Here is a 23,317-nt window from a genome sequence, read left to right as displayed (position 1 = left end):
TTGGAAGTGCAAGAGGTGTGGAGAAGGGTTGGGTGTTCTCATAAATATCTGCTATGGAAGTACTAGATATGTGGAAAGGGACTGGGTGTTCTCATCAATATCTGCTTTGAAAGCATGGCGTGTGGATAGGGAATGGGTGTTCTCATCAATATCTGCTTTGGAAGTGCAAGAGGTGTGGAGAGAGGTTGGGTGTTCTCATCAATATCTGCTTTGGAAGTGCAAGGGGCATGGAAAGGAGATGGGTGTTTTCATCAATATCTGCTTTGGAAGTGCAAGGTGTGTGGAGAGGCATAGGATGTACTCATCAATATCAGCTTTGGAAGTGCAAGGGGTGTGGAGAGGGGTTGGGTATTCTCATCAATATCTGCTTTGGAAGCAAGGGGTGTGGAGAGGGGTGTGGTGTTCACATCAGTATCTGCTTTGGAAGCATGGGGTGTGAAGAGGGGTTGGGTGTTCTCACCAATATCTGCTTTGGAAGCAACGGGTGTGGAGAGGGGTGTGGTGTTCACATCACTATCTGCTTTGGAAGTGTAAGGGGTGTGTAGGGGAGTTGGATGTTCTCATCAATATCTGCTTTGGAAGTGTAAGGGGTGTGGAGAAGGGTTGGGTGTTGTCATCAATATCTGCGTTGGTAGTGCAAGGGGCGTAGAAAGGAGATGGGTGTTGTCATCAATAGCTGCTTTGGAAGTGCAAGGTGTGTGGAGAGAGGTTGGGTGTTCTCATCAATATCGGCTTTGGAAGTGCAAGGGGTGTGGAGAGGGGTTGGGTATTCTCAATAAATATCTGCTTTGGAAGCAAGGGGTGTGGACAGGGGTGTGGTGTTCACATCAGTATCTGCTTTGGAAGCAAGGGGTGTGAAGAGGGGTTGGGTGTTCTCATCAATATCTGCTTTGGAAGTGCAACAGGTGTGTAGAAGGGTTGGGTGTTCTCATCAATATCTGCTTTAGAAGTACTAGAGATGTGGAAAGGGACTGGGTGTTCTCATAAATATCTGCTTTGGAAGCATGGGGTGTGGATAGGGATTGGGTGTTCTCATCAATATCTGCTTTGGAAGTGCAAGAGGTGTGGAGAGAGATTGGGTGTTCTCATCAATATCTGCTTTGGAAGTGCAAGGGGCGTGGAAAGGAGATGGGTGTTGTTATCAATATCTGCTTTGGATGTGCAAGGTGTCTGGAGAGGGGTTGGGTGTACGCATCAATATGTGCTTTGGAAGTGCAAGAGGTGTGGAGAGAGGTTGGGTGTTCTCATCAATAACTGCTTTGGAAGTGCAAGGGGTGAGGAAAGGAGATGGGTGTTGTCATCAATATCTGCTTTGGATGTGCAAGGTGTCTGGAGAGGGGTTGGGTGTTGGCATCAATATGTGCTTATGAAGTGCAAGGTGTGTTGAGAGGGGCTGGGTGTTCTCATCAATATCAGCTTTGGAAGTGCAAGTGGTGTGGAGAGGGGTTGGGTGTTCTCATCAATATCTGCTTTGGTAGCAATGGGTGTGGTGTTCACATCAGTATCTGCTTTGGAAGCAAGGGGTGTGAAGAGGGGTTGGGTGTTTTCATCAATATCTGCTTTGCAAGTGCAACAGGTGTGGAGAAGGGTTGGGTGTTCTCATCAATATCTGCTTTAGAAGTACTAGAGATGTGGAAAAGGACTGGGTGTTCTCATCAATATCTGCTTTGGAAGCATGGGGTGTGGATAGGGATTGGGTGTTCTCATCAACATCTGTTTTGGAAGTGCAAGAGGTGTGAAGAGAGATTGGGTGTTCTCATCAATATCTGCTTTGGAAGTGCAAGTGGCGTGGAAAGGAGATGGGTGTTGTCATCAATATCTGCTTTGTAAGTGCAAGGTGTGTGGAGAAGGGTTGGCTGTTCGATCAATATCTGCTTTGGAAGTGCAAAAGGTGTGGAGAGGGGTTAGGTGTTCTCATCAATATCTGCTTTGGAAGTGCAAGAGGTGTGGAGAGGGGCTGGGTGTTCTCATCAATATCGGCTTTGGAAGTGCAAGGGGTGTGGAGAGGGGTTGGGTGTTCTCATCAATATCTGCTTTGGAAGAAAGGGGTGTGGAGAGGGTTCTCATCAATATCTGCTTTGGAGGTGAAAGGGTTGTGGCGAAGGGCTTGGTGTTGGCATGAATATCTGCTTTGGAAGTGTAAGGGGTGTGAAGAGGGGTTGGGTGATCTCATCAGTATCTGCTTTGAAAGTGCAAAGGGTGTGGAGAGGGATTGGTTGTTCTCATCAATATCTGCTTTGGAAGTGACGGGTGTGGAGAGGGGTTGGGTGTTCTCATCAATATCTGCTTTGGAAGCAACGGGTGTGGAGAGGGGTGTGGTGTTCACATCACTATCTTCTTTGCAAGTGTAAGGGGTGTGGTGAAGGGTTGGGTGTTCTCATCAATATCCGCTTTGGTAGTGCAAGGGGAGTAGAAAGGAGATGGGTGTTGTCATCAATATCTGCTTTGGAAGTGCAAGGTGTGTGGAGAGGGGCTGGGTGTTCTCATGAATATCAGCTTAGGAAGTGCAAGGGGTGTGAAGAGGGGTTGGGCATTCTCATCAATATCTGCTTTGGAAGAAAGGGGTGTGGCGAGGGGTGTGGTGTTCACATCAATATCTGCTTTGTAAGCAAGGGGTGCGAAGAGGGGTTGGGTGTTCTCATCAATATCTGCTTTGGAAGTGCAAGAGGTGTGGAGAAGGGTTGGGTGTTCTCATCAATATCTGCTTTGGAAGTACTAGAGATGTGGAAAGGGACTGGGTGTTCTCATCAATATGTGCTTTGGAAGTGTAAAGGGGTGTGGAGAAGGGTTGTCTGTTCGATCAATATCTGCTTTGGAAGTGCAAGAGGTGTGGAGAGGGGTTGGGTGTTCTCATCAATATCTGCTTTGGAAGTGCAAGAGATGTGGAGAGGGGCTGGGTGTTCTCATCAATATCGGATTTGGAAGTGCAAGGGGTGTGGAGAGGGGTTGGGTCTTCTCATCAATATCTGCTTTGGAAGAAAGGGGTGTGGAGAGGGTTTTTATATTCTCATCAATATCTGCTTTGGAGGTGAAAGGGTTGTGGCGAAGGGCTTGGTGTTGGCATGAATATCTGCTTTGGAAGTGTAAGGGGTGTGAAGAGGGGTTGGGTGTTCTCATCAGTATCTGCTTTGAAAGTGCAAAGGGTGTGGAGAGGGATTGGTTGTTCTCATCAATATCTGCTTTGGAAGTGACGGGTGTGGAGAGGGGTTGGGTGTTCTCATCAATATCTGCTTTGGAAGCAACGGGTGTGGAGAGGGGTGTGGTGTTCACATCACTATCTGCTTTGGAAGTGTAAGGGGTGTGTAGGGGAGTGGGATGTTCTCATCAATATCTGCTTTGGAAGTATAAGGGGTGTGGAGAAGGGTTGGGTGTTCTCATCAATATCCGCGTTGGTAGTGCAAGGGGCGTAGAAAGGAGATGGGTGTTGTCATCAATATCTGCTTTGGAAGTGCAAGGTGTGTGGAGAGGGGCTGGGTGTTCTCATCAATATCGGCTTTGGAAGTGCAAGGGGTGTGGAGAGGGGATGGGTATTCTCATCAATATCTGCTTTGGAAGCAAGGGGTGTGGAGAGGGGTGTGGTGTTCACATCAGTATCTGCTTTGGAAGCAAGGGGTGTGAAGAGGGGTTGGGTGTTCTCATCAATATCTGCTTTGGAAGTGCAACAGGTGTGGAGAAGGGTTGGGTGTTCTCATCAATATCTGCTTTAGAAGTACTAGAGATGTGGAAAGGGACTGGGTGTTCTCATCAATATCTGCTTTGGAAGCATGGGGTGTGGATAGGGATTGGGTGTTCTCATCAATATCTGCTTTGGAAGTGCAAGAGGTATGGAGAGAGATTGGGTGTTCTCATCAATATCTGCTTTGGAAGTGCATGGGGCGTGGAAAGGAGATGGGTGTTGTCATCAATATCTGCTTTGGATGTGCAAGGTGTCTGGAGAGGGGTTGGGTGTACGCATCAATATGTGCTTTGGAAGTGCAAGAGGTGTGGAGAGAGGTTGGGTGTTCTCATCAATAACTGCTTTGGAAGTGCAAGGGGCGAGGAAAGGAGATGGGTGTTGTCATCAATATCTGCTTTGCAAGTGCAAGGTGTGTTGAGAGGGGCTGGGTGTTCTCATCAATATCAGCTTTGGAAGTGCAAGGGGTGTGGAGAGGGGTTGGGCGTTCTCATCAATATAGGCTTTGGAAGTGCAAGGGGTATGCAGAGGGGTTGGGTGTTCTCGTCAATATCTGCTTTGGAAGTGCAAGGGGTGTGGAGAGGGGTTGGGTGTTCTCATCAGTATCTGCTTTGGAAGTGCAAGGAGTGTGGAGAGGGGTTGGGTGTTCTCATCAATATCTGCTTTGGAAGTGTAAGGGGTGTGGAGAGGATTTGGGTGTTCTCATCAGCACCTGTTTTGGAACTGTAAGGGGTGTGGAGAGGGGAATGTGTTCTCGTCAATAACTGCTTCTGAAGTGCAAGGGGTGTGGAGAGAGGTTGGGTGTTTGTGTAAATATCTGCTTTGGAAGTGCAAGAGATGTGGAGAGGGGTTTTGTGTTCTCATCAATATCTGCTTTGGAAGTGCAATAGGTGTGGAGAGGGGTTGGGGTGTTCGCATCAATATCCGCTATGGAAGAGTAAGGGGTGTGGAGAGGGGTTGGGCGTTCTCATCAATATAGGCTTTGGAAGTGCAAGAGGTATGCAGAGGGGTTGGGTGTTCTCGTCAATATCTGCTTTGGAAGCAAGGGGTGTGGAGAGGGGTTGGGTGTTCACATCACTATCCGCTTTGGAAGTGTAAGGGGTGTGTAGAGGGGTTGGGTGTTCTCATCAATATCTGCTTTGGAAGTGTAAGGGGTGTGGGGAAGGGTTGGGTGTTCTCATCAATATCGGCTTTGGAAGTGTAAGGGGTGTGGAGAGGGGTTGGGTGTTCTCATCAATTTCTGCTTTGGAAGTGCAAGAGGTGGGGAGAGGGGTTTGGTGTTCACATCAATATCTGCTTTGGAAGGGTAAGGGATGTGGAGAGGGATTGGGTGTTCTCATCAATATCCGCTATGGAAGTGCAAGTGGTGTGGAGAAGGGTTGGGTGTTCTCATCAATATCTGCTTTGGAAGTGAAAGAGGTGTGGAGAGGGATTGGGTGTTCGCATCAATATCCGCTTTGGAAGTGTAAGGGATGTGGAGAGGGGTTGGGTGTTCTCATCAATATCTGCTTTCGAAGAAAGGGGTGTGGAGAGGGGTTGGGTGTTCTCATCCATATCGGCTTTGGAAGTGTAAGGGGTGTGGAGAAGGGTTGGATGTTCTCTTCAATATCGTCTTTGAAATGTAAGGGCTGTAAAGAGGGGGTGGGTGTTCTCATCAATATCTGCTTCGGAAGTGCAAGAGGTGTGGAGAAGGGTTGGTGTTATCAGCAATATCTGCTTCGGAAGTACTAGACGTGTGGAAAGGGACTGGGTGTTCTCATCAATATCTGCTTTGGAAGTGCAAGGGGCATGGAGAGGGTTTGGGTGTTCGTGTCAATATCTGCTTTGGAAGTGCAAGGGGCGTGGAGAGGAGTTGGCTATTCCCATCAATATCTGCTTTGGAAGTGCATGGGGCGTGGAGAGGAGTTGGGTGTTCTCATCAATATCTCCTTTGGAAGCAAGGGGTATGGAGAGGGGTTGGGTGTTGTCATCAATATCTGCTTTGGGAGTGCAAGGTGTGTGGAGAGGAGTTGGGTGTTTGCATCAATATCTGCTTTGAAAGTGTAAGGGGTGTTGAGAAGGGTTGGGTGTTTGCATCAATATCAGCTTTAGAAGTGCAAGAGGTGTGGAGAGGGGTTGGGTGTTCTGATCAATATCTGCTTTGCAAGTGCAAGAGGTGTTGAGAGGAGTTGGGTGTTCTTCTAAATATCTGCTTTGTAAGCAAGGGGTGTGGAGAGGGGTCTGGTGTTCTCATTAATATCGGCTTTGGAAGTACAAGAGGTGTGCAGAGGGGTTGGGTGTTCTCAACAATGTCTGCTTTGGAAGTGCAAGAGGTGTGGAGAGGGGTTGGTTGTTCTCATCAATAACTGCTTTGGAAGTGCAAGGGGTTTGAAGAAGGGTTGTGTGTTCTCATAAATATCAGCTTTGGAAGCGCAAGATGTTTGGAGAGGGCTTGGGTGTTCTCATCAATATCAACTTTGGAAGGGCAAGGGGTGTGAAGATGCGTTGGGTGTTCTTATCGATATAACCTTTGAAAGTGAAAGGGGTGTGGAGAGTGGTTGGCTGTTCTCATCAATATTTGCATCAGAAGTGCAAGAGGTGTGGCGAGGGGTTGGGTGTTCTCATTAATATCTGCTATAGAAGCAAGGGGTGTTGAGAGGGGTTTTGTGTTCGCATGATATCTGCTTTGGAAGCAAGAGGTGTGGAGAAGGTCTGGGTGTTCTCATCAATATCGGCTTTGGAAGTGCAACGGGTGTGGAGAGGGGTTGAGTGTTTGTATCAATATCTGCTTTGGAAGTGTAAGGGCTGTGGAGAGGGGTTTGGTGTTCTCATGAATATCGTCCTTGGAAGCAAAGGGTGTGGAGAAGGGTTGGGTGTTCTCATCAATATCTGCTTTGGAAGTGCAAGAGGTGTGGAGAGGGGTTTGGTGTTCTCATCAATATCTGCTTTGGAAACAAGCGGTGTGGAGAGGGGTTGGGTGTTCGCATCAATATCTGCTTTGAAAGTGCAATAGGTGTGGAGAGGGGTTGGGTGTTCTGGTCAATATCTGCATTGGAAGTGCAAGGGGTGTGAAGAGGGGTTGGGTGTTCGCATCAATATCTGTTTTGGAAGTGCAAGGGGCGTCGAAAGGAGTTGGGTGTTGGTGTCAATATATGCTTTGGAAGTGCAAGGGGTGCGGAGAGGGGTTTGGTGTTTGCATCATTATCCGTTTTGGAAGTGTAAGAGGTGTGGAGAGGGGTTAGGTGTTCTCATCAATATCTGCTTTGGAAGTGCAAGAGGTGTAGAGAGTGGTTGGGTGTTCGCATAAATTTCTGCTTTGGAAGTGCAAGGGGCGTGGAGAGGGGTTGGGTGTTCTCATCAATATCTGCTTTGGAAGTGTAAGGGGTGTGGAGAAGGGTTGAGTGTTCTCAACAATATCGGCTTTGGAAGTGTAAGGGGTGTACAGAGGGGTTGGGTGGTCGCATCAATATCTGCTTTGGAAGCAAGGGTGTGAAGAGGGGTTGGGTGTTCTCATCAATATCTGCTTTGGAAGTGCAAGAGGTGTGGATAGTGGCTCGGTTTTCTCATCAATATCTGCTTTGGGGTGGCATGGCTAGCCAACAGCCAAGATGGACGCAATCTGAGAGAGCTCTGTGACTGACGAGCCCTCCTCTCAAAATCCGATCATTATTCCGCCCTTCTAGCAGTTGCTAAACTGCATGATCAGAAGCCTCTCACTGTCCGGTGCACTTTGCTTCCACCCGCGTCTCTGTCCAAGGTTCCCCGGAGACGCTACGTCGTTTTGAAAGCTGCGGCCTGTTTTGGCGCCAGGAGCCGGGGACTCGAGTACAGAGCAGATAATCACGCATGCAGAGATCACCGCTGGCTCCCGTGGGGTGGGGATCCTCGCCCAAAAAAAACGCTCCACTGCTGATCAAACACACTTGGAGTGATGACCAAGGGCGCTTTGCTGAGGTCCATTGTCAATGGGAGGGCCGGCCATACAATATACTATCTATATACATCCCCCCAGCGCTACATCAAAGGGCTTTCCAGGACCTTGGTAAACTGCTGCTTGAACTCCCAGAGGGAGAACTAATCATTGGAGGCGACTTCAACACAGTACTGAACTCAGCGGTGGATCGGCAGCCTCCTCGTGAGGCTGCCAGGTCTAACCGAATGTTTACAGACTTCCTGGAAGCATTGGGACTGGTGGATATTTGGAGACTTAAACATCTCCATGACCGCCAGTACACATTTCACTCGGGAGCTCACAATAGCCTCTTCAGAATAGATTACATGCTGACACTGGCGATCCCCCCGGAAAAGATCACGGTCCTGGAGCACCTCCCAAGGGGGATATCAGATCATTCCCCAATCCACCTCACCTACACAGCTCAACCCACCAGACGGCAAAGGCTATTTCCGATTTACCTGTGATATCTTAAAAATAGAGCGATTATGAAAGCATTGACAGCGTCCACCACACACTACTTTGACGAAAATCCAGACTCTGTAGATTCGCCCTCGGTCCTATGGGAGGCATACAAGGCAGTGATTAGAGGACAAGCTATCTCCAATATCAATAGAGACAAAAAAGAGCAAAGGGCAACTGTTGAGTCACTAGAAACAGCGGTCCAGACTGAGGAATCAGCCCACGCCTCAGACCACATGGAGGACACGGCCCACACACTAACAATGGCATCACAAGAATACAGGGCATATGCAGAGGATATGACCAAAACAAGACTGACTGACACATTGCATAGGGTCTACGAATTGGGTGACAAGACTGGGAGAATGCTTGCGTGGCTTGAACGGAAGGACAGGGCAAATAGATGGATTGCCACATTAGCGCTCCCCGATGGCATACGCACGACTTCTCCCCCACGGATAGTAGAAGAATTGGCCACCTACTATGAAACTGTATACACCGCACAGGGGGGATGACGGAGGACGACAGCATGCAGTTCCTTCAAGACATACCCCCGCCCACACTGTTCCAAGAGGACGCACCGGCGCTTGAGGGCGACTTAACAGAAGAGGAATTGGGGAAGGCGCTAGCAGCATTACATACTGGAAAAGCAATGGGACCAAATGGCCTGCCCGTGGAACTTTATAAAACGATGGCGCGACAGATCATCCCATACATGCCTCCAATGTATAACGACTGCTTGGCAAGAGGCGCGCTCACGGCTGATCAAAGACTAGCCACCATTGTCACAGTTCACAAACCTGGCAAACCACCTGACCAAACGTCCTCATATAGGCCAATTTCCCTAATGAACGTAGATGCAAAAGTCCTAGCGAAACTCCTGGCACTAGGACTACAGCCCCACCTCACAGCCTTAATACACCCGGACCAATCGGGCTTTATGCCAGGTAGAAACACATCACTTAACCCATGGCGCATTAATGGAGTCCTACACCGCATTCCCATGCTACAGGAAGACGCAGCCATCCTTTCCCTTGACGCAACAATGGCCTTTGACCTTGTAGAGTGATCATTCCTGTTCTCAGTACTCAGAAAGATGGTTTCGGCCCTAAATTTTGTAGTTGGATTAAGCTCCTCTACACTGCACCAATGGCACAAGTGGTTGCCAATGGCCATACATCCCGTACATCCACACTGGGGCGCGGAACGAGGCAGGGATGCCCCTTATACCCGCTTCTGTTTGCACTCATACTGGAACCCCTAGCGGTGCAAATACGCGTGGACCCTATAATCCGGGGGATCACGTGGGGGATGGGATGGGAGGATCGCATCTCTCTCTACGCAGATGACGTATTGGTCTATCTAATGTCCCCTACCTCGTCCCTGACAGCTTTAATGGACGTGCTTAAGACCTACAGAGAGGTGTCGGGATATACCATTAACTGGACTAAATCGCTTCTCTATATCCTGCGAGGTCAAACGCCCACGCTACCCCCGGACTGCACCCTACAAACGGTCACCAGGGGTTTCAAATGCCTGGGAATATACGTCACACCACAGGAATCGATATTTGTGGAAGAAAACTTGATGAAACCTCTACAGAGGCAAAAATCAGATGTAACACATTGGCGCTCTCTACCGCTTACACTGCTGGGAAGGGCCGCACTATTTAAGATGCTGTCACTTTCAAGATTCCTCTATGCATTGCAAAACACACCCTTTCCGGTCCGTCTCACATACTTTAAGTCAATAGACGCAGAAATCTCCGCACTCTTATGGGACGGAAAACCGGCCCGCATAGCGCACTCCAAATTAATCCGCTCCTGGTATGATGGAGGAATCGCCCTTCCCAGTGTTAAACTGTATTACTGGGCAGCACAACTAATGGTAGTCAATCAATGGTTACACGCTCCACAACTAGACCAAGCCTTCCGCCTTGACAGGACTGTCCTACCCCCAGACCAGCTTATGAGGGCACTATACACAAACAAACGACGCCACACCTTCACATGCCCAACAGCCCACACGATTAAGATTTGGCACGCGGCACAGAGAGCCCTGGGATGGGAGGGAGTGCTCAAACTAGCCACACCACTCTGGGACACACGGCGTCTGGCTACCCTGGCGAATACGAATGGTTTCAGGCAAAGGGACCTTAGTGGTATTTCCAAAATAGGTGACCTATGGATAAGGGGTGAAGTCATCACATTCCCAGCCCTGCAAGAAAAATACGGTATGGCAGACACTGAGCAGTATCGCTATGCGCAAATCAAACATGCTTTGCAGGGGGCCATTCCAACATGTACGGCGTTAGCAGAATCCTCCCCCTTGGAGGATAGCCTCCTCACTGAATGCCTAGATAAAAAAGCGATCTCACTCACATACCGTAAACTTATCAACAATCTTCCAGACCCCGCGGTAGTTCTCCGAAGCAAGTGGGAAGTAGAGCTAGGAGACATAGAGGATGAAGATTGGTTATATGCACTAGCATCGGCTAGAGAGACCTGTATACCCATCACGACTTAAGCTAGTACAATTAAAAATATTGCACAGATTATACTATTCCCGCACGCTCCTAAACAGGCTGGGAGGCATCCCAGAGCCTACCTGCCTGCGAGGGTGTGGATTCCCGGGTTCATTCTTTCACACGATATGGGAATGTCCCAGGATACAATCATACTGGGACCAAGTTCTGTCCGAAATCTCAGAGGCAAGTGGGGTTGAACTGCAAAGAGAACCTAGATGTTGTTTGTTAAATATTTGGTTGCCTACTGATATGAATCGAGGGCTGCAGACATGGACAACGCTGGGTCTGGCACTTGCAAAACGGAACATTGCCAGGAAATGGGGTTCCCGACTGGTGCCCTCATACACGCAATGGGGGAAAGACATGGACACAGCTATGATGGCAGAAAAGGCGGTGTATGTACATAGGGGCTGCCCTAAAAAATGGACCAGGATATGGGGGACATGGAACGAATACCGAGGACACTTGTGCGATCCTCCTCAAGAACTATCTGACCTTGAAAATAGTCCATGAAGGGAGGAACATGGAATAGTGCTGCTACTATGATTATATGACTTGTTGGTTGGAGGGGGGAAGAAGATTCTTTCTTACTCTTGACATCAAGACTATGGGGGGGACCGAATACTGAACTGTAAGATACTGAAAACATACTCAGAGGGATAGAACTTTATGAACACCCACGGCTCACTACTAAGGAAACAACCTGATTTGCAAAAGATATGGCGAGCATTGCTTGATGTGTGATTTGAGAGACTGTATATCACAACGAAATAATTGTATGTATCCAACACTTGAAACCTAAATGACAAGTATTGTGTGTAACATGTTAAAAAGCCAATAAAAAAGAAGAAAAAAAAGAAGAAACAAAATCTGCTTTGGAAACATGGGGTGTGGAGAGGGATTGGGTGTTCTCATCAATATCTTCTTTGGAAGTGCAAGGTGTGTGGAGAGGGGTTGGGTGTTCTCATCAATATCTTCTTTGGAAGTGCAAGGTGTGTGGAGAGGGGTTGGGTGTTCTCATCAATATCTGCATACGAAGTGCAAGGGGTGTGGAGAGAGACTGGGTGTTTGTGTAAATATCTGCTTTGGAAGTGTACGGTTGTGCAGAGGTATTGGGTGTTCTCATCAATATCTGCTTTGGAAGTGTAAGGGTTGTGCAGAGGGGTTGGGTGTTCGCACCAATATCCCCTTTGGAAGCAAGGGGTGTGGAGAGGGGTTGGGTGTTCTCATCAATATCTGCTTTGCAAGTGCAAGAGGTGTAGAGAAGGGTTGGGTGTTCTCATCAACATCTGCTTTGGAAGTGCAAGAGGTGTGGAGAGGGGCTGGTTGTTCTCATCAATATCGGCTTTGATAAGTGCAAGGGGTATGGAGAGGGGTTGGGTGTTCGCATCAATATCTGCTTTGGAAGTGTAAGGGGTGTGTAGAAGGGTTGGATGTTCTCATCAATATCGGCTTTGAAGTGTAAGGGGTGAGCAGAGGGGTTGGGTGTTCTCATCAATATCTGCATTGGAAGTTCAAGGGGTGTGGCGAGAGGTTGGGTGTTTGTGTAAATATCTGCTTTGGAAGTGTACGGGTGTGGAAAGGTATTGGGTGTTCTCATCAATATCTGCTTTGGAAGTGCAAGAGATTTGGAGAGGGGTTCTGTGTTCTCATCAATATCTGCTTTGGAAGTGTAATAGGTGTGAAGAGGGGTTGCGGTGTTCGCATCAATATTCTCAATGGAAGAGGAAGAGAGAGGGGTTCGGTGTTCTCATAAATATCTGCTTTGGAAACAAGGGGTATGGAGAGGGGTTGGGCGTTCTCATCAATATAGGCTTTGGAAGTGCAAGGGGTATGCAGAGGGGTTGGGTGTTCTCGTCAATATCTGCTTTGGAAGTGCAAGGGGTGTGGAGAGAGGTTGGATGTTCTCATCAATCTCTGCTTTGGAAGTGCAAGGGGTGTGGAGAAGGGTTGGGTGTTCTCATCAATATCTCCTTTAGAAGTACAAGGGTTGTGCAGAGGGGTTGAGTGTTCGCACCAATATCCGCTTTGGAAGCAAGGGGTATTGTGAGGGGTTGGCTGTTCTCAACAATATCTGCTTTGCAAGTGCAAGAGGTGTGGAGAAGGGTTGGGTGTTCTCATCAATATCTGCTTTGGAAGTGCAAGAGGTGTGGAGAGGGGTTGGGTGTTCTCATCAATATCTGCTTTGGAAGAAAGGGGTGTGGAGAGGTGTTGGTTATACTCATCAGTATCTGCTTTGGAAGTGCAAGGGGTGTGGAGAGGGATTGCGTGTTCTCATCAATACCTGCTTTGGAAGCAACGGGTGTGGAGAGGGGTTGGGTGTTCTCATCAATATCTGCTTTGGAAGCAAGGGGTGTGGAGAGGGGTGTGGTGTTCGCATCACTATCTGCTTGGAAGTGTAAAGGGTGTGTAGAGGAGTTGGGTGTTCTCATCAATATCTGCTTTGGAAGTGTAAGGGGTGTGGAGAGGGGTCGGTGTTTACATCAATATCCGCTTTGGAAGCAAGGGGTGTGGAGAGGTGTTGGGTGTTCTCATCAATATCTGCTTTGGAAGTGCAAGAAGTGTGGAAAGGGGTTGGATGTTCTCATCAATATCTGCTTTGGAAGTGTAAGGCGTGTGGAGAGGGTTTGTATGTTCTCATCAGTATCTGCTTTGAAAGTGTAAGGGGTGAGCAGAGGGGTTGGGTGGTCGCATCAATATCTGCTTTGGACCAAGGGGTGTGAAGAAGGGTTGGGTGTTCTCATCAATATCTGCATTGGAAGTGCAAGAGGTGTGGAGAAGGGTTGGGTGTTCTTACCAATATCTGCTTTGGAAGTACTAGAGATGTAGAAAGTGACTGGGTGTTCTCATCAATATCTGCTTTGGAAGTGCAAGAGGTGTGGAGAGAGGTTGGGTGTTTTCATCAATATCTGCTTTGAAAGTGCAGGGGGCGTGGAGAGTTTTTGGGTGTTCTCATCAATATCTGCATTTAAAGTGCAAGGGGTGTGGAGAGGGGATGGGTGTTCTCATCAATATCTGCTTTGAAAATGTCAGGGGTGTGGAGAAGTGTTGGGTGTTCTCATCGATATCTACTTTGGAAGCAAGGGGTATGGGGAGGTGTTGGATGTTCGCATCAATATCTGCTTTGGTAGAGCTTGTTGCGTGGATAGGAGATGGGTGTTGTCATCAATATCTGCTTTGGAAGTGCAAGGTGTGTGGAGAGGAGTTGGGTGTTCTCATCAATATCTGCTTTGGAAGTGCAAGAAGTGTGGAGAAGGGCTGGGTGTTCTCATCAATGTCGGCTTTAGAAGTGCAAGGCGTGTCTAGAGGGGTTAGGTGTTCTCATCAATATCTGCTTTGGAAGGTAGGGGTTTGGAGAGTGGTTGTATGTTCTCATTATATCTGCTTTGGAAGTGCAAGGGTTGTGGCGAGGGGTTGGTGTTATCATCAGTATCTGCTTTGGAAGTGCTAGGGGTGTGGAGAGGGGTTGGGTGTTCTCATCAATAACTGCTTCGGAAATGCAAGAGGTGTGGAGAAGGGTTGGGTGTTCTCATCAATATCTGCTTTCGAAGTGCAAGGGTTGTGGCAAGGGGTTTGGTGCTGGCATGAATATTTGCTTTGGAAGTGTAAGGGGTGTGGAGAGGGGTTGGGTGTTCTCATCAATATCTGCTTTGGAAGCAATGGGTGTGGAGAGGGGTTTGGTGTTCCCATCAATATCTGCTTTGAAAGCAAGGGGTGTGGAGAGGGGTGTGGTTTTCACATCACTATCCGCTTTGGAAGTGTAAAGGGTGTGTAGAGGAGTTGGGTGTTCTCATCAATATCTGCTTTGGAAGTGTAAGGGGTGTGGAGAAGGGTTGGGTGTTCTCATCAATATCGGCTTTTGGAAGTGTGAGGGGTGTGGCGAGGGGTTGGAAGTTCTCATCAATATCTGCTTTGGAAGTGCAAGAGGTGGGGAGAGGGGTTCAGTGTTCACATCAATATCTGCTTTGAAAGTCTATGGGGTGTGGAGAGGGTTTGGGCGTTCTCATCAGATCAGTATCTGCTTTGGAAGTGTAAGGGGTGTGTAGAAGGGTTGGATGTTCTCATCAATATCGGCTTTGAAGTTTAACGGGTGAGCAGAGGGGTTGGCGGGTCACATCAATATCTGCTTTGGAAGCAAGGGGTATGAAGAAGGGTTGGGTGTTCTCATCAATATCTGCTATGGAAGTGCAAGGAGTGTGGAGAGGGGTTGGGCGTTCTCATCAATATCTGCTTTGGAAGTATAAGGGGTGTGGAGTAGGGTTGGGTGTTCTCATCGATATCTGCTTTGGAAGCAAGGGGTATGGAGAGGGGTTGGATGTTCGCATCAATATCTGCTTTGGAAGTTCAAGGGGCGTGGAGAGGAAATGGGTGTTGTCATCAATATCTGCTTTGGAAGTGCAAGGTGTGTGGAGAGGGGTTGGGTGTTCGCATCAATATCTGCTTCGGAAGTGCAAGGGGTGTGGAGAGGGGTTGGGTGTTCTCATCAATATCTACTTTGGAAGAAAGGGGTGTGGAGAGTGGTTGTATGTTCTCATCAATATCTGCTTTGGAAGTGCAAGAGGTGTGGTGAGGGGCTGGGTGTTGGCATGAATATCTGCTTTGGAAGTGTAAGGGATGTGGAGAGGGGTTGGGTGTCATCATCAGTATCTGCTTTGAAAGTGCAAGGGGCGTGGAGAGGGGTTGGGTGTTCGTGTCAATATCTGCTTTGGAAATGCAAGGGGCGTGGAGAGGAGTTGGGTGTTCCCATCAATATCTCTTTTGGAAGCAAGGGGTGTAGAGAGGGAGTTGTGTGTTCGCATCAATATCTGCTTTGGAAGTGTAAGGGGTGTGGAGAATGGTTGGGTGTTTACATCAAAATCTGTTTTGGAAGTACAAGAGGTGTGGAGAGGGGTTGGGTGTTCTCATCAATATCTGCTTAGGAAGCGCAAGAGGTGTGGAGAGTGGTTGGTGTTCTCATCAATATCTGCTGTGGAAGTGCAAGTAGTATTAAGAGGGGTTGGGTGTTCTCATCAATATCTGCTTCGGAAGCAAGGGGTGTGGAGAGGGGTTGGGTGTTCACATCAATATCTACTTTAGAAGTGTAAGGGGTGTCTAGAGGGGTTGGGTGTTCGCATCAATATACTCTTTGGAAGTGTATCTGCTTTAGAAGCAAGGGGTGTGGAGAGGGGTTGTGTGTTCTCATCAATACTTGCTTTGGAATTGCAAGGGGTGTGGAGAGGGGTTGGGTGTTCTCATCAATATCTGATTTGGAAGTTCAATAGGTGTGGAGAGCGGTTGGGTGTTCTCATCAATATCTGCTTTGGAAATGCAAGGGACGTTGAGAGGGGTTGGGTGTTCTCATCAAATTCGGCTTTGGAAGTGCAAGGGGTGTGGAGAGGGGTTTGGTGTTCTCATCAATATCGGCTTTGGGGGTGCAAGGGGTATGGTGATGGGTTTGGTGTTTGCATAATATCTGCTTTGGAAGCAAGGGGTGTGGAGAAGGGTAGGGTGTTCACATCAATATCTGCTTTTGAAGTGCAAGGGGTATGCAGAGGGTTTAAGTGTTCTCATCATTTTCTGCTTTGGAAGTGCAATAGGTGTGGAGAGGGGTTGGGGTGTTCTCATCAAATTCGGCTTTGGAAGTGCAAGGGGTGTGGAGAGGGGTTAGGTGTTCTAATCAATCTTTGATTTGGAAGTGCAAGGGGTGCGGAGACGGGTTGGGTGTTCTCATCAATATCTGCTTTGGAAACAAGGGGTGTGGAGAGGGGTTGGGTGTTCTCATCAATATCTGCTTTAGAAGTGCAAGATGTGTGTTTGGAGAGGTTCCTAAGCGCCTTCCAAACTTAAAACAATAGAAACTGGTTCCAATCCTACTAAGGTTAAGCTCCAGGAGCACCTGAAAGTTTATGCTAAGGACCACCCTTTTGAAGAGGATGACCACCCTGAAGAAGGAGAGAGTAGTGATGCGGAGGACAATTCCAATCCACCTCACCTACATAGAGAAGATGTGGCCCCTGTTCCCGTCTTCCCAAAAGTAGTTTTTAAAGTACCTAAATCTTACAGAGGCGGGACAGGCACTCGAAGGGAGGGACATTGAGGACAGCTTCAATGAGGAAGTCATCCTTGTTGTAATGTTGACTAATAGACTAAAAATCAATGGGGAGAATGAACCACTTGTCCTGTGTTTCCAGGGTCTATGATAACGTGGAACAGGCCATCTTTGTAAAAAACCCTCATATGAGAAAAACAGGCGTCCGGTGGTATATCTTGGTTCTCCGCCATTCAGTGTCGCACCAGCATTATCATTGGGTCTTTTCCTTAGTTTGTTATCCTGACCTCCACATGGAGGAAGAACAACTGGTGTAACAGTAGTGGCCAGAAATAAGATTAAAAGGAGGGTGTGTTTGTGCTCGGGTGGGTAAAAAGAAATTATTAAAATTCCTTATACCATGACTCTTGTATTTTATTCTACGAATCACAGGTGTAGAAAGTTAAAAACAGAGACGTGTGGCTGTAGGCCTAATTACTAGCCTTACGCACTGGTGAGTATGATCAACATGTTTCAGCCTTCTGGTAACTCTAGAGGCTTTCGTCAGGATCAATATTGTAAGAGCCAATTGTGGCTTCTAGTCATGTAAAAGTGGGCTACTCACCACTTTTATAGGTTTTATGGAGATAAATTATATCTGTACCTAAAAGGAAAAGACAAGACAAATATACAGTAATGTCAACATGCAGTAATATCAACATATGTCAGTATGGCTGTTGCAGTTTCATTTGTACTGGCTTCAATATCACATAGTTCATTCTGCGAACATGGTGCATATTTACATGCTATTATGCTGCAAGGGTGGAGAGAAAGAGAGAGTATTGGGGTATAGCTGTAAAAAACTCTCATGGCAGAGTGGAAGAGTATTAAAAGGCCCGTTGATGTCGAGTTGGCTATTCGACGAGGTATGTACATTGGGTAGGTAAATTAATAGAACAGGGTTATAGGCTGTTCAAGGTCGAATGCATGTTCGGTTTCAGTGCGCCCACTACATGATGTTAAATAGTCAGTATTCATTATACATGCCTCGTTTTGGATAGTCACTGTCTCGTATTAAGAAAAGAACCTTCTTACGTTATGTTTTTAGCTGTGGAAGTTCGCAAAAAAAAACATAGTCTACGCATGATCATAGTATACAAATGTATTCATATTCGAGGGACTAATAGACTAGCCTTGGAGGATAGACTTCAGGTTCTGGATAAAGAAAGAACAGAATTGGGTCTAGCATCTATCCATGGTGGCGGCAATTTGATACCTATGGAGAGTGAGAAGTATTATGACCCTAAAATCCCCAATGAGATTGTCCCCAAATATGAGGATGGTGATGGTATTACCAAATGGTTCACAGCCTTTGAGAGGGCCTGTGAAATGAGAAAAGGGAAGAAGTCACACTGGGGAGCATTGCTTTGGGAAGTGTTCACTGGTAATTACAGAGACAGACTCCTGACCCTTACTGGGGCATGTGCTGAGTCCTAAGACCTCATGAAGGGTATCCTGATTGAGGGCTTTGGACTTACCACTGAGGAATATAGTCGTGGGTTGACTTCATAGACTACTCAGTGAAAACACTAGACGGTTGGTTAACTGGGAGGGAAGTGCATGACTATGTTGGCCTTTATAAGCTCGTGACCAAATTACACTGATTATATGCAAATAGACCCAGTCCATATACCAGTGAACAGTAATGCCTTGCATACCTCAATACAAGTTATCAAAGATAGGTGGGCAAGGACTAAAAGAGGTTATACTGCATTATTGGGTAAGGGAACAACATGAGGTGTATCTGGAAATGTATGTAACAGTCCTATTTTACCTGTGGTGAAACGAGATGATGGTACAGAAAAAAAAATATTGTATCATAGTTGATTTACAGGCAATTAACAAAATAGCTCAGCCTCAGTATCCAGTGGTCCAAGATAATACTGCAATGTTTTCTTCTATCCCAGCTTATGCAAAATGGTTTACAATAATAGATCTCAAAAACGCGATTTTCATCAATCCCATTCAGAAAGATAACCAATATTTGTTTGGATTCAGTTTTCAAGAAAAATCTTGTTTTTTTTCATGCACCACAAGTGTATACACAAAAAGCCAAAGACTTTATAGCCAAGCCCCTAAGAAACAGCTTGATAATTGTATACTGCCATCAGGAACAACATTATTACAGCATGCAGACAATCTATTAATAACAGAGGAATGTAAAGAGGATTGCTAGTACTGTCTTTTTTGGCTTCACACACACACAAGGTTTCTCTATCAAAATTGCTATATTGTCAACTGGAGGTCACCTACTTAGGATCGTGAAGAGGATTGCAAGTACTGTCTTTTTCGGCTTCACACACACATAAGGTTTCTCTATCAAAATTGCTATATTGTCAACCGGAGGTCACCTCCTGTCGAAAGGGGGGAGAACACTGTCACTGGATCGCATTAAGGTCATTGAAAACATACCTCAACAACCACACAAAAACAATATTTGTGCCTTTTTACCCATGGTCTAATTCTGTTGACAATGGATACAAAATGTTTCCTTGATAGCGAAGCCTTTACTGTCTTTGACACAGAATGACATATCTGACCCAGTTCCATGGAATGCTAAACATCAACATAGCTTTATCACCCTGAAAGAAGCTCTTTGTATAAGCACCTGCTTTAGGTACCCCTGATTATACTAAATGCTTTGCTTTATTTTTGCATGAAAAAGATGGCTGTGCTTTAGCTGTACTAACACAAAAACTAGGAGAGAAGAATAAACCATGTGCCTATTGTTTCTCAACATTGGATCCGGTAGCAAGAGGCCTGCCGAACTGCCTCAGAATATTGCTGCGACAACAGCTGCATTAAAGCAGGCAGATTCAATGATTTTGCAGAGGAGGGGAGAGTCCCATGGGAGGGGGTCTAAGGCCAGCATAGACACCCCTTGCCAGGAAATCTTGAATAGCGAGATCAATAGGTACAAATGGTTGGCGGGGAAGTGACAACTCCTAATCTTACAGAAACGTATGTTGTACTTTTTATGTTTCAAAGGCAAAGGAAACGTACCGTTAGGCAGCAAAGAGAATTGCAGCATGTTAATGCACATACTAGCCCTGCAACGGGGCACCTCCACATTGATGGATTACTACTGGCAATGTGGGGATCTTGCCTACACACACCTAGTACCCGGATGGCGTGGCCTCTTCCCCTTGTGACTATACACTCCCCCCACCCCTGTTATCCCTGTGGAAGATCTGTCTGAGTGGTCTCAGCATCCGTTTCAGAAGAAAAAAAACAAATTTGCATCAGGCTCAAAGGAGAAGAACTGCTGAGTATTTTGTCTGGGCTCAGCACATAGACATTCCAGAAGAATGTAGACTGCTAACGGAGGCGTAAGTACACGCCAGAGGGTCCATGTCCTCTTACACCATGCACCCAAACGGAACGCCTCATTGGTTACAAATAACCATATGGGAGATAAAGAAGATGATCAACATTACTGAGCTTGGCCTAAACTCTTACAAGGAGAAATTGAGAGCCAATTGCCTCACGGTGATGCAACAGCAGTACTTATTGGACTTAATGAGGGCTATGGAGGGTGGGGTGTGTGCCAATGTTGGTGCTTCTTGTTGTACTTTTATTTCTGGAAATGACCTGGACAATGGCACATTAGCCCATGCTTTATAAGAACTGCACTGTCTGCAAGCTGACATGAATTACGAGCGTTGTGCCCCGGAGCAGGACTGGTTGCACAGTATCTTTTTGTGGATCCGCCTATGGGTGTCCAAACTATTCATGTCATTGATGCCAGCTCCCTTGCTGTACTTCTGTAATGTGGTTTCCTACAAGCAGGGGTTTCCTGCTGTAAAAAAGCCATCCTCAAATTAGGTAGTATGCACATAGCTAAGGAAAAAGTAACAGACATCACACACACATACACACACTTTCCAACAACTATGCCAGTACCCGTCAATACAATGTTAATGTATGTCAGTACCTGTACCCACACAGTAGCTCAGGCGAGATCAATGTATGTCATAATCCATGCTCAAATGACGATACTGTTACTAGTAATAACAATATTGGCGTACGTTATGGCCTAAGCAAACTCAACTGTGTCAATACCAGTAAGAACAATTGAATTGTACGCTATGACAACATCGTGCACAATGTTAAGGAAGTTGATTAAAATGGTAACAGTGACTGAAATAGTATTTTTAAAAGTTCTAATGAACTTGCATCATCGCTGTTGGATTCACCAAAGGTTACCTCCCCACCAACCCCAAGTAAGAGATATGGGTTAGGCAAGGTCTACGACCCACGCCTATCGAACGCCAGGACACAGGTAGGTTCAATCTCAACCTAAAGACAAATGGGCACCCTTGGGGAAACCCTAATCAATCCCACAGATAGATAATTACACCACAAATAGGTCTGAGGAAATTGGCCCCAATAAAACCCGTTAGGCCAAGGGCTTGCGTTCCCCAAAATACCACAAAGCTAGATACCACATGTAGATAGAAACACTCAACCAATCAAGACACCAGATGCGCATCACATGTAGCGATTACACACTCTTCATTCCAGACATCCAGACACATACACAATTGTTGACACTAGCTCTTCCCGAGGTCGAGTGCCATTTTTGTCCTTATCAGATACCTGCATTTGTTGATTTATGACTGAGATGCTTTTTTGGAATGTAGAAAATTGCTTTTTTGTACCTCATGACCTGTATATAAAAGCAGCCAAAACTTTGTACACAAGAGACTCTGAGCAGACGCTTTCTGTCTAGGCTTTCCTGGCCTCAACATTTGATTAAACCAACTTGTTCCTGTTTTCCAAACGCCTTTTGTCTTTTCATTTATTTAAGGTAAACTCATATCCGATCAACATAACTTCTTGCAATAATCCTTCTCTTTCAACTTTGTGAATAGCACATTGATTAGAAACCACACATTTCTCACTCTGCAGCAACAGCTGCGAGCAGCACAGACTCAGTCACCACAAGTATAGTGGTTTCTCAATCCCTGTACATACTCTCACTCCATAGAGCACAATCTTGTCCACTGAGCCGTCCTTGTAAAGGTCTACACTCAATGGATTGAATTTATCTCCTTGGTGTGAGTCCTCACTCCTTTGACATGCTACTCACGCTTTGGAGCAGCCTAGCTCTACAGGTGTGAGTACTTTGAATTATAGTCTTGCTTACAAAATGTGAGTCTAACTCCTTGGTACACAGTCTTGCTTACTGTGTTGGTGCTACTTGCATTCCATTGGTGTGCGTTTTACTCCATGAAGTACAGTCTGTGTGTGTCTCAATCATTGGGTGTGTATTTTACCTATTGGACCACTGTCTCACTCTTAAGTGTGAGTTTGTTCACTCCCTGCACCTCAACCAGTACGACTTTCACTGCTCGGACTCAGTATCACTCCTCACAGGTTTGGGATATACTCCTTGGTTTACAGTCTCACCCATTGGGTGTAAGTTTCATTCCTTGTGGCAGTGTCACTCTTTGGGCATGAGTACACCTCTTTGGGGCACAGTCTCAATCTTTGCCTGAATTCATCGTTTGACGGGCTATCATGCCTGTCACACTTGGGATTTGTTATTAGTTTATTAAAGCACCAGCTTCTGGTCTGAAACCCACAATCATCTCTCTGCACTCTGAGGTCCTGGTGCCTCTGTATTCATCCTTAGGTTGTTGCTGTACTTTCATTTGTATATTACAATTAATTGATTGATCACAGTTTGTAATCAGTGGCTTTTTTACTATGTTCCCACCTCCCAACCTGGTTATATCACAACAGTTGGAATGCAGTCAGCTCTTACCTGGGTGACTATCGTAGATTTGAACTGGGAGTGGTCGTAGGTCCAACCATGCTGGCAGCCCTGCAGGGAGGAGGAGTTGGGTGGTCCCCATGTGGAGTTGTTGGGTGGTCCCCAGGTGGAGTGGTTGGCTGTTCCCCATGTCGAGGTGTTGGGTGGTCCCCCTGTGTAGTCCTTGAGTCTTCTCCAGGTGGAGTTCTCCAGTAGGTGCCACTGGGGCTCTCTGTACATCTTGCAGGAGCTGTGGGTCCCATCAGGCCCCCTGGGGATGCTGATGAGGAGCAGCTCCTCCTCCGTGAGGTTCCCAAATCCATCCTGTCCCTGGAGGGCACAGCGGTGAGGAGGAACAGCAGTAAGGAAGTTGTCCAGAAAGAAGTGTAGGGGGAGGGTGATCCGGGGAATGGATATGAGGAGCAAAATGAGGACCTGGAACCTTCCAAAGCCCCCAGCTTCTAGGAGCAGGTCTTCAAACTTCATCCCAAGGAGTGCATTCACTGCAAGGAAGAGGAAGGGAAAAGGTGAAAGTGGGAGAACGTCATCCCAAACAGCACTTCCATTGTTAAAAAGAAGGTAGAAGGAAGAAATGTGTCTATGGGAGCAAAAGGTGAAAGGTCACAGACAGAGAACAGAGGTTGATGATCCTGGGTGTAGATCAATCAATAATGTGGGAGGATGTGGTGTCAAGATTTCCCAACAAGCAACAAAGTGTACCCAACTAAAAATAATGGGGTGGGCTGGGGCCAATAGCGGTGATAATAAACACAGTTAGTGGTATACGTCTTCAGCATTTGAAAAAGTAAGGCAAGCCAGCGTAGGGCCTCAGTGAGATAGCCTGGACTATGTTGTCTACTCTAGTCCAGTTCCTCCTCGTAGCAATGTAAGATAAAAAG

The 23,317-nt window shown here is 46.7% G+C and overlaps 1 protein-coding gene across 1 annotated transcript in view; it reads right to left on the bottom strand.

The window, feature by feature from the left end:
- LOC147706703 (solute carrier family 22 member 7-like) overlaps positions 1-22,916 on the bottom strand; it is a 225,690-nt gene extending 202,774 nt beyond the window's left edge. Inside the window, exon 1 of the mRNA XM_086925332.1 lies at positions 22,431-22,916. Within this exon, the coding sequence (XP_086781458.1) occupies positions 22,431-22,904 (474 nt within the window). The 5' untranslated portion in view covers positions 22,905-22,916. The remainder of the gene's footprint in view (positions 1-22,430) is intronic.
- Between the last annotated feature and the right edge of the window lie 401 nt (positions 22,917-23,317).

This window comes from Lissotriton vulgaris, chromosome 6, assembly GCF_964263255.1.
Source record: "Lissotriton vulgaris chromosome 6, aLisVul1.2, whole genome shotgun sequence".
Lineage (NCBI taxonomy): Eukaryota > Metazoa > Chordata > Amphibia > Caudata > Salamandridae > Lissotriton > Lissotriton vulgaris.
Note: the sequence above shows the minus strand (reverse complement) of the source record. Positions and strands in the feature narration are given on the sequence as shown.